Below are 14,452 nucleotides of genomic sequence, written 5' to 3'. Positions count from 1 at the left end.
AGCAGCAGGGATCATCCCCCCCCACCCCCTGCACCGGCAGGAATGGGGAGTCTGGGGGTTTTCTCTTTTTTTTTTTTTCTTAAAGGGCCAGAGCTTGGGGGGGGGGGGGGAACGCGCAGGGGAGCCAGCACCTGGCGTGCCAGAGTTTTGTTTTTTTTTTCCTTCAAAGTGCTGGGAGCTGAGGCAGGCAGGGCAGCTATTGCTGGGCTGGAAGAGCGGGTGGGGGATGAGCCTGGCAGACACAGAGATTCGGCAGCACCCTAATCTCCGAAGCAGATTCAGCCAAATTGATTCAGGAAAGTGATTCGAATCGCCACATTGAATCATTGTCCCTCGAATCCGCCGACTCTGAAGTGAATATTAGCTGCTTTGCACAGGTCTAATGCTAAGGTCTGGATCAATCATAATATATGGCAATGGATTACATATGTTAATCATGTTTTGTATGAAAATTAAAATTAGCATTTATCAGTTATGAATGTATTACCATATTTACTCAAATAGAAGAGGACCCTGATAATCAGACAACCCCCAATGGTTAGATTCTATATATGGAAAATGTATAAATTGGTTATACTTTTTCAGGTATAGAATCCAATTATTGGAGGTTTACCTTGAATTTGTCCTCTTCCCACTGCTACAGCACAAAAAATAAGTCTGGAGGGATCAGGTAGACCCTTTGCAATCTGCTTCACGCTAACTTTTTCCCCTGGCAGCCTCTCTCCTTACCATCAGACCCTGCTCTCCCTGACTAACCCAGAAATTGAACATGGCTGTAGCAATTCGCATAAAGTATTCATACACTTAGTTCAACCAGAATTGGCAAGTTTTAGTATAGGTACTCCATAAACACGGTTCTGAGTGGCACTTTTGGCACCTACTTATATGTAGGACAAGCTACGTATGATATTAGTCTAAAACTGAAGGCTTGTGATATACTGCATAATTTACTGGGTTGGGCCACACCATAATCAACAGAATTTCAAGTCATGGTGACCCCACAGGCTCAGCAGTGCCATAGCATGGGCGGGGCAAGTGAGGTAACTGCCCCAGGTGCCAAAGCAAAGGGATGCCAACAGGTGCTGTCCAGCTGGGGCAGGGTACAGGACAGAGCCTAGAGTGGCTTGTTGGGGGGTGGGGGAAGGTGCAGGGATGGGGGAAGGGCAGCTCCTGCTGCTATGTGCACTTCCAGGTAAGCATAGGTTCATAGATGTTAGGGCCAGAAGGGACCTCAATAGATCATCAAGTCCGACCCCCTGCATAAGCAGGAAAGAGTGCTGGGTCTAGATGACCCCAGCTAGATACTCGTCTAACCTCCTCTTGAAGACCCCCAGGGTAGGGGAGAGCACCACCTCCCTTGGGAGCCCGTTCCAGACCTTGGCCACTCGAACTGTGAAGAAGTTCTTCCTAATGTCCAATCTAAATCTGCTCTCTGCTAGCTTGTGGCCATTGTTTCTTGTAACCCCCGGGGGCGCCTTGGTGAATAAATCCTCACCAATTCCCTTCTGTGCCCCCGTGATGAACTTATAGGCAGCCACAAGGTCGCTTCTCAACCTTCTCTTGCGGAGGCTGAAAAGGTCCAGTTTCTCTAGTCTCTCCTCGTAGGGTTTGGTCTGCAGGCCCTTGACCATACAAGTTGCTCTTCTCTGTACCCTCTCCAGGTTATCCGCATCCTTCTTGAAGTGTGGCGCCCAGAATTGCACGCAGTACTCCAACTGCAGTCTGACCAACGCCCTATAGAGGGGAAGTATCACTCCCTGGACCTTGGAGGTGCCTGTGCCCCCTCAGATCTGTGCATGGGGTGGGGGTAGGCAGCTGCTGCAGGCTTTGCTCCAAGTGCCAAACTTCACTGCTATGGCACTGCTACTCAGCATGTGTGTGTACTCCAGATACCACCCACACAAAGGACCCATGTGCTAACTAGCCCCCATGTGCTAGGACCCATGTGCTAACTCATGACTGGAACCAGGTTTCATAGATTGTAAGGCCGGAAGAGACCTTGGAAGATCATCAGGTCCAGACCCCTGCACCAAACAGGAAAGGTAACTGAGGGGTCAGGTGACCCCAGCAAGGTGACTGTCTAGTCTCCTCATGAAGTTGTGTTCTTGCCTCAAGTCCTGAGATGGCCCAAAAATTTGCATGCAGATGAGGCAAATGGCAACCTGATCTGGTTTTACCTCCTGGAGGGTGGGGCCATACTAATCGTATGTGCCAGACTTAGAGAAAGGGCAACAGAAGGAATCTGGCTAAACTGTTTGGGGCCCCGTTCTGTGATGTTTGCCAGACATTTAAGGATGGTGAACAGGAATAATTGAAAATGGGAAAGAAAGGTATGGCTCAACTGTTGGGAGTGAAGAGGAAGTCAAAATATATGCAATACAGTGACTTTTTTACTGTAAAAAAAGAGTTGGTAATGAAGGGGACTGCACTTACTGGGTGCTACCATAGGTCTTATTCATATGGTCTGCAGTAATCTATCCTTGTGGCAGTCATGCTCAGTGTTGGTTGTTTGTAATGAACTTCAGTTACCTGGCAGGGGAAATACCATGACCACAACGGTGGCAGGAGAAATACCTTGACCAAGGTGTTGCAACTGAAATGGCATTGTGCAATAGAGGGTTTATCTGCTCCCTACGACAACCTCATAATTAGCTTCCCATTGGCCAGCTTCCAGTGGGAGGATCTCAGCTACATGCTGACTTTATGGGAATGGGAGACTTCTCCCTAGCTTGCTCTTGTGGCCATATGGTTGAGGGCAAGCAATACTTGGGGGCATCCAAAAGCCAAGCCTCCAGGCTTGGGCCTGCACGTAGGATGCCTGCTAAAGGATATGGAAATACCTGCAGCCCCAGGCTGGAGTGGAAGATACTCGCTGGTAGCAGGGCCAAATATGGTTCTTGGACTATTCAAACAGAATTTGACTTAATCTGGCTAATTAAACAACACAACACAATACCTTGTGGTAGGTTCCTGTCAGCGTGTTTGCGCAATATGGGCCATGTATTTTATAGGCATACTTAGTATCGGCTGCACTTAATCAACTTCCCAGTTGTTTCTAATTATAAGCACATGCTTCTTTTGGCAGTAGTTGAATGACAGACAATGTATTTAATGAGATTTCCTTGCATGCGATTATAAAACAAGGGGCTTTTCCCCGCATACCAAATGGGGGGGAGGAGGGGAACACACATCATCTTGTATGCAAGTAAATACAGAATTCCAATTTTATTTGGATGTCTTTTTTCTTCCATCATGAGGAGTAAATAGGAACAGCTAATTTATCTTTTCTATTTCTTGTGTGTTTTGCACTTTTGCCATGTAACCTGCTGATCTTCTTTCTAGACAGCTCCAACTTCCCACTTTCTACTCTACACAAACCTCTGTACCCCTTCTGTTAGACTACTATGAACTTAAACGTATTCCATTCTAGTGATGAATGTTGCAATGCCAAACATTACTATAAGGCTACTGATAGACCGGGGGGAGGGGGGGGAAAGAGGGGCGGCAATTATTTTGGCTGGAGGGTTGCTTAACAAGTTTGGTGAGGTGTCAAGGGCCACAAGGGTAGCCCTACCCCTTGACAGGTACCCCACCCCCGATCACTATCTTGGAACTGGAAGTCCTTCCCCCTAACTCCTGGCTTTTGCTGTCAGAAGTCCCTCCCCTTGCCACCAGAAGTACTCCTTTTGGCTAGGGCGCTTGCCATCTTGGAACTAGAAAGAACCCAAAATTATATTCTAAAAATCAAACAACATACATTAATTTGATTTCAAAAAATATTTTTGCCCTGATTTGTGTGTGTATTTGTAGTGTACATAGAGGTGATTGCATAATAGCTTGAAATTAAATCTCATTTTTGTATACTGGGGTGTGTGGAGGGATGTGGGGGGTATGCACATATGTGTGTATGAGAGAGAGGGTGTGGGTGCATGGAGGGCTGAGTGTGGAAGGGGGAAGGTGGCTGGAGTGTGAGGGGGTGTGATGCATGCATACGGCAGTGAGGGGGTGTGGGTACATGTGTACAGTGGGGTGTGCGTGTGGGGGCTCCCCTACAAACATGTCTCCTCCTTCATTGAGCACAGTCCCTGTTGCCACCAGCAGCAGCAGGCAACGAGGCCTCAGGGCACTCATGGCAGCAGTAGTCAGAGACCCCTGGAGGTGCATAGACCCGGTAAGCCCCAGGATTGCATGTGGTTGGGCTGCTCGCAGGGAGAGTGGCAGACTTGGCCTGGCTCCACAGAGCCCTTGCCACCAGCCTGGGCTCCGTACTCCTGCTGCCCCACCTTGGCCCCTCGCTGGCCCTGGGGCACGAGGATGGTCCCTGCACTCCTGCCCAGCTGCCACTGTGCTCCTGCCCACTCACTGCCACTTCCCCCCTTCCTGCCTCTGCTGCCCTTCCCTGCCAATTCCCTTCCCTTCCTTTCCACCCACCACCACTACTCCTCCCCACCCCCCAACTGCCCACCCACCACTTTGCAATGCACAGTATCCAGCTACATGGTTGAGACCACAGAACAAAGCAGGAGCCAGCTCAGCTCAGCCTAGCCAGGCCCCCATGGTTCCCAGTTGGCTCCTGCTGCTGCTGGCCCTGGCCCCAGGGCAACATGCTCTCACTTGCTACCACTTCCCCCCTGCCATAGCTGCTCTTCCCCTCCTGCCACTACTGTTTCCCCCCACCTGGCCTACCTGCTGGCCTCTGCAGCAGTGCATGGTTCCTAGCTGCATGGCTGGGACTGCAGGACGCAGCACGAGCCAGGCCAATCAAGCCCCTGTGGTTCCCGGCTGGCTCCTGCTGCACTGTGTGGTCCTGACCGTGCAGCCAGGAACTGAATGGTGTAGGAGCCAGCCCGGCTGGGCCGGCAGCATGCGGTTCCTGGCTGCATGGCCAGGACTGCATGGCGCAGCAGGAGTCAACCAGGAACTGCAGGGGCCTGGCCAGGCTGGGCTGGCTCCTATTGCACCACATGATCCTGACCATACAGCTGCGAACCATGTGCTGCCAGCTGGCCAGGCTGGCTCCTACTGTATCAGCAATCCTCCACTCAACCATTTTTATCTGAGCTTTCCTCTCAGATGGAGGGAGGGCAGGGAAACAGCCACAGGGTCCCAGACTAGAAGCTTCTGCTAGGCAGATGCTTCCAGTTGGGGGTGGGACAGAGCTGGGCAGGTCTTGCTGCTGCTGGGTCCTGCCACCAGCTTCTCCTGGGTTCTGCTGCTGCTGGCTCCCCATCCCCAGCTGTATTTGTCCATTTAAATTGATACTCAAAGCCAGTGATATATCTGACGTGCATCTAGACTGGAAACTAGGTAGAGGAAAACTTGAGGAAGGGACAAGACTTATGGAAGTGTCTGTCTATGCTGCAGATTGTAGTTTAGAATAGAGATGCCCAAGTTGGTTCAGGTACTAGAAACAGTCTAGTTGTGACAGCATAAAACTCCACATAAGCCAATTTACTCCGATTTTCTACTGGGTAAACCAGCCCATGTTGAGTTCCATGCTGCAATCACTAGATTGCTTCCTTTACCCAGCCAGCTTGGGTAGTTTAATACTACACTACAGTCTGTAGTTCAGGCATATCAGCCTTGACGCTAAAAGGTATTTATTTAATGCAACTAAAATCCTAAATGAAGGCAGACTCTATAGCCTAATTCACCATCATAACCAGCATGTCTGAACGTTTAAATATGAAGAAAATTAAGATTCACTTCGAGAATTGCTTACTTACTTGTAATTATCATCTTCTACGAATTTCTGTAGCTCTTCTATGTACTGAACCGAGTTCAGGTATTTCTGAACATGAGGCAACAGAGGAATATCTAAAGAACAGTCCATATATTAGTTACATCATTCATTGTAGATAAAAGGTACTTTCTTGAAAAGACTTATAGGTGAACAAATATCTTTTGCTTTATTTATGTTGAGCTATAAAGTACAAGCTATGAGCCGCACCATTATTTTGTGATTTTCTGATACTCCAGCAAATAAAGATAGTTTGGGATGACCTATCTTACATCCACAAAGAAAACCAGTATCTGAATAGAACGGCTCTAAGACAGTATCCGAATAGAATGGTTTCCCTCACCATCCAAATTTTCATTATATTGATCCTGCAGTTAAGTCATAATTCTGTGCTAATGACAGTATTGATTTGTCAAATAAGGACCATCACAGATCCAGTCTTATTTTACTGAAGGTTGGAGGAAGGGTAACTGGCCTGTAAGACAGATTACCTTTTCTAAAACTCATTTATTTATAATACAGTTGAAAATTATGAAAGTATCTAAAGAACTGAGGTAAGTCTAAATACCACGTATTTTAATGTTCTCAGATCTCTAAATACTCTAAAGGCAAATCTGCTAATTTCAGATACCATCCATAAAGGGATAAAAAAAAAAGGAAAAAAATTGTGTCAACCAAACTTATTAACTAGAATAAAGCACAAGCTTTTCATTAGGAATTAAATGTTTTGAAACTACATAAAACAGAAATAGAGTGTATAAGTGATTCTCATTCTATCTCTGGGTACTGGTACAATTCCAGAACATTGTTACCTAGGGTTTCTGTTTTCAGATGGGAATATTATACAAATGGATCAAGTCTCACTAAAAAAAGCGTATCGGAGGATACGCATTTTCACTTTTAACTGTTTTCATTAATTGTGCAATAGAATTAATTGTACTTGCTTACCATATTCACAGGACTGCTGTAAATCTGAGATTATTCTAAGTATATTGTTCATTAAGTTCGTTCTCTGTTCACTTTCTAGAATGCTCCCTGTAGATGGGTACGCAGAGTCAATATATGTCAAGTCCGAGAGATAAATACCTGAATAAATAAGATTAAGATGAGAGATTCTGTAATTTATGGTGTAAAATTTAAAAGAAAAAAACAATTTTAATTTAACCTCTGTTTACATGTATTGATATGGACCAATTTCAGTATTTAATCACTGTTTTGTTTTGGAGACAGAGACAGAAACCTTGGCTTTATAAGAGCTCTGGGAGACTTTGAGCCTCAGAAACTATTATTTTGTTTGGCATATAAGAACGTGAGCAGAAAGTAATTACACATAATCTGATACAAGGCCCAATTTTACTTCATCTCCTTTACCAGAATTAGAATATTTATTAATGAAAGGAATATATTGGTAACAACAACAAATTATTAAACATCATATTATGGTAGTGCTTAACTGCTTTAAACTACACTGGCTTAGTTTAAAGCATCTAGGTACTATGTGCCAGGTACTGCTGAATCAATAAAAGGCCCTGCTGTAAAGACCTTACATCAGGGCGGACAATTATTTTGGGTCACTTACTGAGTTTTGGCAAGCCATTGAGGCTGCATGACAGGCAGCCAAGGCAGATTAATATTAATTTTCTAGATGTTTTAGGGGCCCCATGGGTCAAACAGAATGGCCTGGCAGGCCGCATTTTGCCCATCCCTGCCTTACATCCTTAAGATAAAAAGGTAGATGCTATTTACAAGTTTTAGTGACAGAAGGTTTCTATGGGCAAGCAATTTCTTATTTTGGAGAAAGATATCTGAACAATTAATTCTTGCTTAAGATCCCATAACAGCATTTTTATTGTCTGATGCATTCAAGGACACCTAAAGAGTTTTTCTGCAAAATAAAAGATCCTTGGGTCACCCTTATGAAATAAGAATAATTTTGTAAAAAAGAAAATGCAAAAGTAAATAATTTCCCAGATTTACTTGAACTGTATTTTTTGTGAAGAAATTGAAAAGAAAACTAAAAACCAGAAGATATTCATGCACAAATTTTAAAGTGACAGAACTGGAAGTAATATTCATAATTTCTGAAATGTGCAATCCATGTAACTTCTGCTTCTTTTAATACTAATCAGATGTTATCTAATATTCAAATACCTATTCACAACCATCATACATAGCTTTAATATTTTCCACATGTATCAGATTCTTTATAAGCAACAACTAGACCTGTTTCTTATTAAGTAAACTTTAAGAATTAAATGCGACATTCTGTACAGCATTCTTCTACACTATAAATGGCTCAACTTTTCCTCTACTACCCAGTCAGCCTGCCTCTTTTATTCCCAGTGACACAAATTAAGTTTATCAGCCTGAAAGAATCTTTCTTCTAAATGAAGCCGAGTTCTATAATAACTTGAAAAGCATCTTTAGGCAGTGTAGTAAAATGTTTGATTTGTAATTGCCTGCTGAACTCTTACACAGTCTGTTGCCATATGGTGTCCTGCCTTAAACTGGCAAACAATCTTTCCTTGTTCATGGCTTTTCAGGCTCCCTCCCCCACCCTTTTCCAGAGACTATGGATAGGAAAGGAGGAGTTTCTTCTGTTCTTCGATGAGTTCAAAATGACATCATAGGTGGGCTGAACATCTAAGTCTAGTGTGTGTTTGTTTAAAAAAAGAAAAACTGCCCAAGCGTGCTCTATATGGAATCTGGATCAGCTGTAGCTAGTTAGTGAGTTCCTGCAAGTAACACATAAAACACTACAGCTTCAAAAACACTTCTATCCCTTTTCTGGAACAGAATACACTGGAACTTCAATTATACTTTTTTAATTAATTTAATTAGTTTGGTTAACTGTATGGAAAAGTTCGATTTTCTAATGCAGCTTGGATCTAACAAGGGAAGGCAGAAAAGCAGTCTTCACTAGAATGACAGATTAACAAAACACAATACTGGGTAATGCAAGAAGCGAAAGCAAGTTGACTTTTGGATTTTCAATCTACTACAGAAGCAAAGCATCGATAAGGTTTGTTTGTTGGTAAGTTTTCTACTTATTTTTCATACACATGCAGACTTGCTTGCAAAATATCTCACATGTAATTATGCGTGGTACGCTTGCTTAAGAGTTCAGTGACAGCTCTCAAACATTGAACTCATTTCTGTAGTACACAATGAAGAACTATGACAAACAGGAATAGTTTAACATACATGAGAAAACTGACAGCATGAACCAATTATTTCAGTTGTACTGAAAGCATTCTTACTGTATTCCATCTGAATATTTTAGGTTATCTGTATAATTTAATGAGAGAGAGAGAAGAGCGCACTATAGCATTAAACTGAACACATGTATACAACATTAGCAGTGCACACAACTCAGGTATTTTGAGCATAACAGACAAACCTGGATGCACTAAAATGAAAGGAAAGTTTCCCATTCACTCTAGGAATGCCAAAATTTCACCCGATGTCAGAAAGTGTACTGGTAGATAGTACTATTAGAACTAGAAAATGGATATTGCAAATCTGCTATGAAAAAAACCAAGTTGACATATATGATGAACAGCTAGCAATCCACATCCGCCCAATGCAACATTTTAGTAGAAGGATTTCTATAGACTAACATTTAAATTCATTTTCAAACAACCGCTCTAGTTTTGCAACCAAATCAAGAATCCTTTGGTCGTATATAGATTCAGACTCAGAACATGTCTCTTAACAAAACCTGTTGCAAAACCAAGTAAAGTATATGAGCAAAGTTTCCATCCTTCTTAGCTATATAACAAAGGATAATAGTGTGCCTGTTTAGCAAGTGCAAACACACACACAAAATTAAAGTGAATTACTGCACGATTGGCTGTAGTAAGGAAAATCAAAATCATTAAAAACTTTCATAAAGGATATTGTGAACTATAGTTTACCACTAAACAGAAAACAGATTTAAGCTCTTTTCTTTGAAAATGATAACATTTAGAACTTGAAAACTAGTAATAAGCCCAGAAGATAAAAGCTTATTTAAAAAAAAAAAAAAGTTATCAAGGTAAAAGTTCCACATTTCATCCCTCAATGCTTTTTTTTTTTTTTTATAAGATGGATGAATACAAACATAGTAAACTTAGAATAAATGAAAAAGTAAGCTGTATTAGCCAGCCCTTGGGAATAACCTACAGAATGAAGAATCCAAGAGAAAATGCTAAATGGAAATTCAAGTATTTAAAATTTAAGTAATTGCAAAAAAAATGACATCTGTACAAGGAAACACAAGACATTCTCAACTAAAAAGATTTAGCCTGTTCAAATTGTTTGGAAGATAAAGTTCTGCTTTTTCTAACCATTATCTTACTCCCCTTAAAATATTACAGGGACTAACCAGGAAAACTAAATGTCACTGGAAAGTCTACATTGTGAATTTCAGATATTATTCTCCACTCATTCTTAGCCAAGTACAATTTAGGAACAGTTCCTAAACCTCTTGCAACAGAAAGCAGCTGAGTCAATAGCTCTGAAGTTATATAAATGTTCATAGGAAAAATTATTCACTCCTCCATTGGCCTCTAAGCTTTTGGCATTTGCTGTAAGAGACTTATTTTAAATTACCAGTGACATATTGATGGTTTATATGTTCATCAAACGATAAAGATCTAAATGAGAGAAAATACTGAATTTTAAGTTTCAAACTAATTGTGTATACATCTTGGAGGCCTTAGAACTTTTGAACATCTGCCAATAGCTACATAACTGTTACCAAGAATACTCTGACAGAAATTACTGGGTTTAATTTGCTGTTCCTCACATGTGCCCTATTAATCAGGTCTGTGAGATTTATATAGTGATTAATGAAGCAAAACTTCTCAGAGCTTACTTATTGCCAAGTGTTTAATGTTTTCAGTATCTGTTCCACTAGGAATTCTGGAGCCCCTAAATAATTCACATTTCTAAACATATGTTAGACTGCCGAGTTTTACACATGGAAGGGACCCATGTAACTTGACTTTTTAAACAAGCTAAAATAAGTAATAGGGGTTCAAAAATCCCCACATTTCTAGGCGCTAGGAACGCAGCACTTTTTGAATATGAATAGCTTTAAAATATATTCTGATAATGTAACTTTTTCCTGTGACTTCAGGACATATAACAACCTTGCAATTATTTTGTGTTAACACGATCCTTCCAATTGTTAATTTTTAAAGCAATTTTCAAACTTCCCCTCCCCTTACCTCTGCTTCAAAACAAGTGATTTAATTTTTTTTTTAACTTTAAACTCTGGTTAGCCCACAAAGACTACTTGGTATAGGAGATCTAATTATGATTATTTTGTACAGTGCATTTATCAAAACACACAAACTACAAAGTTGCAGTGAATATCAATATAAGAATCTAGTTATGCAGTCTAAGGCTGAGCAACTTGTTGAAAAGGGCCAGTCTACATGGAAAAAATTTAATAGCAGAACCACTCTGGTATCATTATGCCAACTTAACTCCACATGTTGGAATCTTATTCCACAATAAGTACGGTGGTTCCCCCCCCCCCCAATATAAAATGTCACTATAGCAGCAGCTGAATCTAAAGTCAAGAGCCATGCTTATTCCACAATAGGACTGTCACATGATACATTTCCCCATATTGATGAACCCTAAGAGATTTCAGTTGTTTAAACAGCCACAAACAACACTTCAAATGATGTCATACATGGTAATGTATAAACTCATACTATGTAAAAAAATGATAACTTTTTAACATTAGGGTATCAGCTGCTGTTTATTTTTATTACTGCATCTTTTTGAAAATATGAACACTGGACAAAGTAGATAAATGCACTGATGACATATTCATCATTCAAACATGAAGAATATCCATCATATTCATAATTCAAACAGGAAGAATAAGTCTGTCCCCAGAAACACCATGTAAAATTTCTCTTCATTTGCTGTAATTAAACTTTGGATTCTTTCTTTGAGAAAAGGTTCCTCCCCCTCTCTCAAACCTTTCTACTTGGAATAGGATTTTAAGATCCAAAAGTACAAGTCACAAAATATACATGAAGTAATAAAACGAAAAAAAAAAGTAGGACTATGTTCATATGATCAAAAGGCTACCACACCAGTAAGTCTTAAAAGCTATGAAACCTGAAGAACAGGTACTGAGAGAAACAGATATGTATAAGAAACTGAATTAAACCAATGTACTTTACAATTTCTTCCATGGTTTAAAATCTTGGTATGCTCAGTAGGAAAATAAATAAATAAATAAAATCACATCACTTCAAATGAAAACAAATAGCTTGCTCTGCAGACAACTCAAATATGCTATTTACAAAAGCATATTCTGCACACCTGCTCTTCTCTATGCCTCTGCCAGAAATGACATTTAAAAGATATACAGCATTTCTTCGGATAACACGCCATAACCAGTGAGAAACTAATGTTGCACTGCAAGTGAAGAGCCAGGTCAGGCTTCACTTTGATCTTTTATAGTTAAGAACTCTGTTCTTTGTTGCCAAATAAATAGCTTCTTTGTAATTAAAAAAAAATTAGAATATAATTTTTGTAAATAAAAATCACTAATTTAAAAGGTAGACTGGAAAGGGTTTTGCACATTTGCCTTTAAAAATGAGCCAAGAGTAAGGGCTCTGCTACATGGTCAAATTAAAGCTGGACAGAAACCAGCTAGAGTTGTTGCACATTTTCAAGCACTAACTTTATAGCCAGTTGGCTCTCTTATAGCTAGATAATCATTTTTATCATGCGATGATTACTTTGCATCTGTGGCTGGTCTAAATTTATTGTGTAATTAGCTAGTTAATTGCATAATGCATTTAATGCATAGCAGGGTCCTCTGTCCAAAAAAAAAAAAAAAAAAAAAAAAATGCAATAGTACTGTACTCACGTAGTGCCCACAATTCTGAATACTTCTGTAAAAATGATCAATGCTGTAGTTAACATTGCTTTTGTGAAGACAAATTAAGATGCACACCACTACTTTGGTAGACATTCAGTATGGTTTCTGCACAATCACATGGGCTCAGAACTGAAGTAGTTAAAGAAGCACCAGAAAAATGCCAACAGGCTGCCTAACCCCGTGTTTGAGGTTTATACTCACTCACGATGGGGTAAAAAACATCATTAAAAAAAGCATTTTAAAGTAGCACTGCTTGCAAATGCTGCTTCTATCACTTACCTGCCAGGCCCTTGGGGTTCCGTTTTTCTCAAAAACGGACATTTTTAGCCCCGTGTAAAGACTTGTTCAGCTCAAAGTATAGAAGTTAGCAGTCCGACTAAGAAACTCATCTTAGGGTCTGAACAGATGGTATTTACCTTTGTGGAATGTGTGTTAGTATTTTAAATTGATGTAAATTGTATTGGAGTCCTGAGAGGACAGACAAACAGCAATACATGCTAACTTCTTGCTGTAGGTGGTATTTACAATACCTCCCCACTAGACAATAGGGAAGTTTGCAGTAGATTCTGCCTTGTAACAAATGGCTTCTATGAGATGGACACTGACATTCAACAGGATCACAGGAAAACAGGGCAGAAAAGGATCTCACAAGGTCATCTGGTCCAGCCCCCTGCTGGAGGCTAGACAACCCATGACTAATCCCAGCCAGAAGTCTATCCAAACTTCTCTTGAAAGTTGCCAGGAATGGAGATGCCACAATTTTCTAGGTGGCTTGGCTTCTTCCAGTGCTTCAACCACCCATATAGCCAGAAAGTTCTTCCTAATATCCAACATGAATTTCCTCTGCTGCAGCATGATGCCATTGCTCCTGTCTTAGTACAGCCACAAAGGAAAGACTATTTCCATCCTCTCTCTTTAAACACCCTTCATGTATTTGAAGAGTGTTATCAAATTCCTTCCCCCTCTCCCTCCTCTGTCTTTTCTTTTCCAGACTGAATAACCCTACTTCTTGAAGCTTTCCCTCATAAACCATATTCCTCAGGCTTCTACTCACTTTTGTCACTCTCTGCTGGACTCTTCTGAATCTGTCTACATCCTCCAAGAAGCGTGGGGTCCAAAACTGGACAGTACTCTGGCTGTAGCCTCACCAATGCCAAATAAGAGTGGAAGAATCATTCCTTTTGATTTGCAAGTGAGATTCCTTGTAATACATATTATGCTGTTGGCATTTTTTTTCCCAACAAGAGCACACTGGTGGTTCATATTCAGTTTATAGTTCACTGTACCTAGACTAGTAGGTACAAGTTATCCCCCAGTGACTTAACCCCAGATGAGGCACTTATGCTGTTGTAAATGTCATGTACCCAAGCTGTTAACGTAATTATAAACGTATCTAAGGTTAATGCAAGTCCAATCAGCAGATGGCTCAATATTTGCTTATTATGGAGCACTAAGACAAAACTTGAGCAGCTAGTAGATTTTGGTTATGCTATGCCATTTAATTCATCCTGTGATCAGAGAGCACATTTAAAGCCAAAATCCTGAGAACACTTGTAAGTTACACCCTTCAATTAAAAAAAAAAGTAATATAAGCTGGTAGGATTAAGATCTATAAATATAATAAATTATTACAAGGAATGAGACCAATTAATTGAGGCAGAACACTGGAATGGATTAAGTGCTTCATTGCAGTAGGCTTGCTTTTAAGACATTTATTTGTAATATCCTTCAGAGGAAAAAAAGTTAAAGAACACTATTTTTACTTCCATTTGTTCACCAAATTAAAAACAAACACACAACAAAATGTAGTAATTAAG

At 40.7% G+C, this 14,452-nt stretch overlaps 2 protein-coding genes across 8 annotated transcripts in view; one reads left to right on the top strand and one right to left on the bottom strand.

Annotated features, from left to right (window-relative positions):
* RALGPS2 (Ral GEF with PH domain and SH3 binding motif 2) overlaps positions 1-14,452 on the bottom strand; it is a 232,884-nt gene that overhangs the window by 66,139 nt on the left and 152,293 nt on the right. For all 7 annotated transcript variants that reach the window (XM_006267261.4, XM_019500255.2, XM_019500254.2 and 4 more), the window contains 2 exons: positions 6,689-6,826; positions 5,727-5,817 (listed from right to left, as the gene is read on the bottom strand). In XM_006267261.4, the coding sequence (XP_006267323.1) occupies positions 5,727-5,817; positions 6,689-6,826 (229 nt within the window). The remainder of the gene's footprint in view (positions 1-5,726; positions 5,818-6,688; positions 6,827-14,452) is intronic.
* Positions 8,410-14,452, top strand: part of ANGPTL1 (angiopoietin like 1) — a 29,388-nt gene continuing 23,345 nt past the window's right edge. The window contains exon 1 of the mRNA XM_006267259.4: positions 8,410-8,774. The gene's annotated coding sequence lies outside the window, so the exon portion shown is untranslated. The remainder of the gene's footprint in view (positions 8,775-14,452) is intronic.

The sequence above is a fragment of the Alligator mississippiensis genome, chromosome 5 (genome assembly GCF_030867095.1).
Source record: "Alligator mississippiensis isolate rAllMis1 chromosome 5, rAllMis1, whole genome shotgun sequence".
NCBI classification, from domain to species: domain Eukaryota; kingdom Metazoa; phylum Chordata; order Crocodylia; family Alligatoridae; genus Alligator; species Alligator mississippiensis.
Note: the sequence above shows the minus strand (reverse complement) of the source record. Positions and strands in the feature narration are given on the sequence as shown.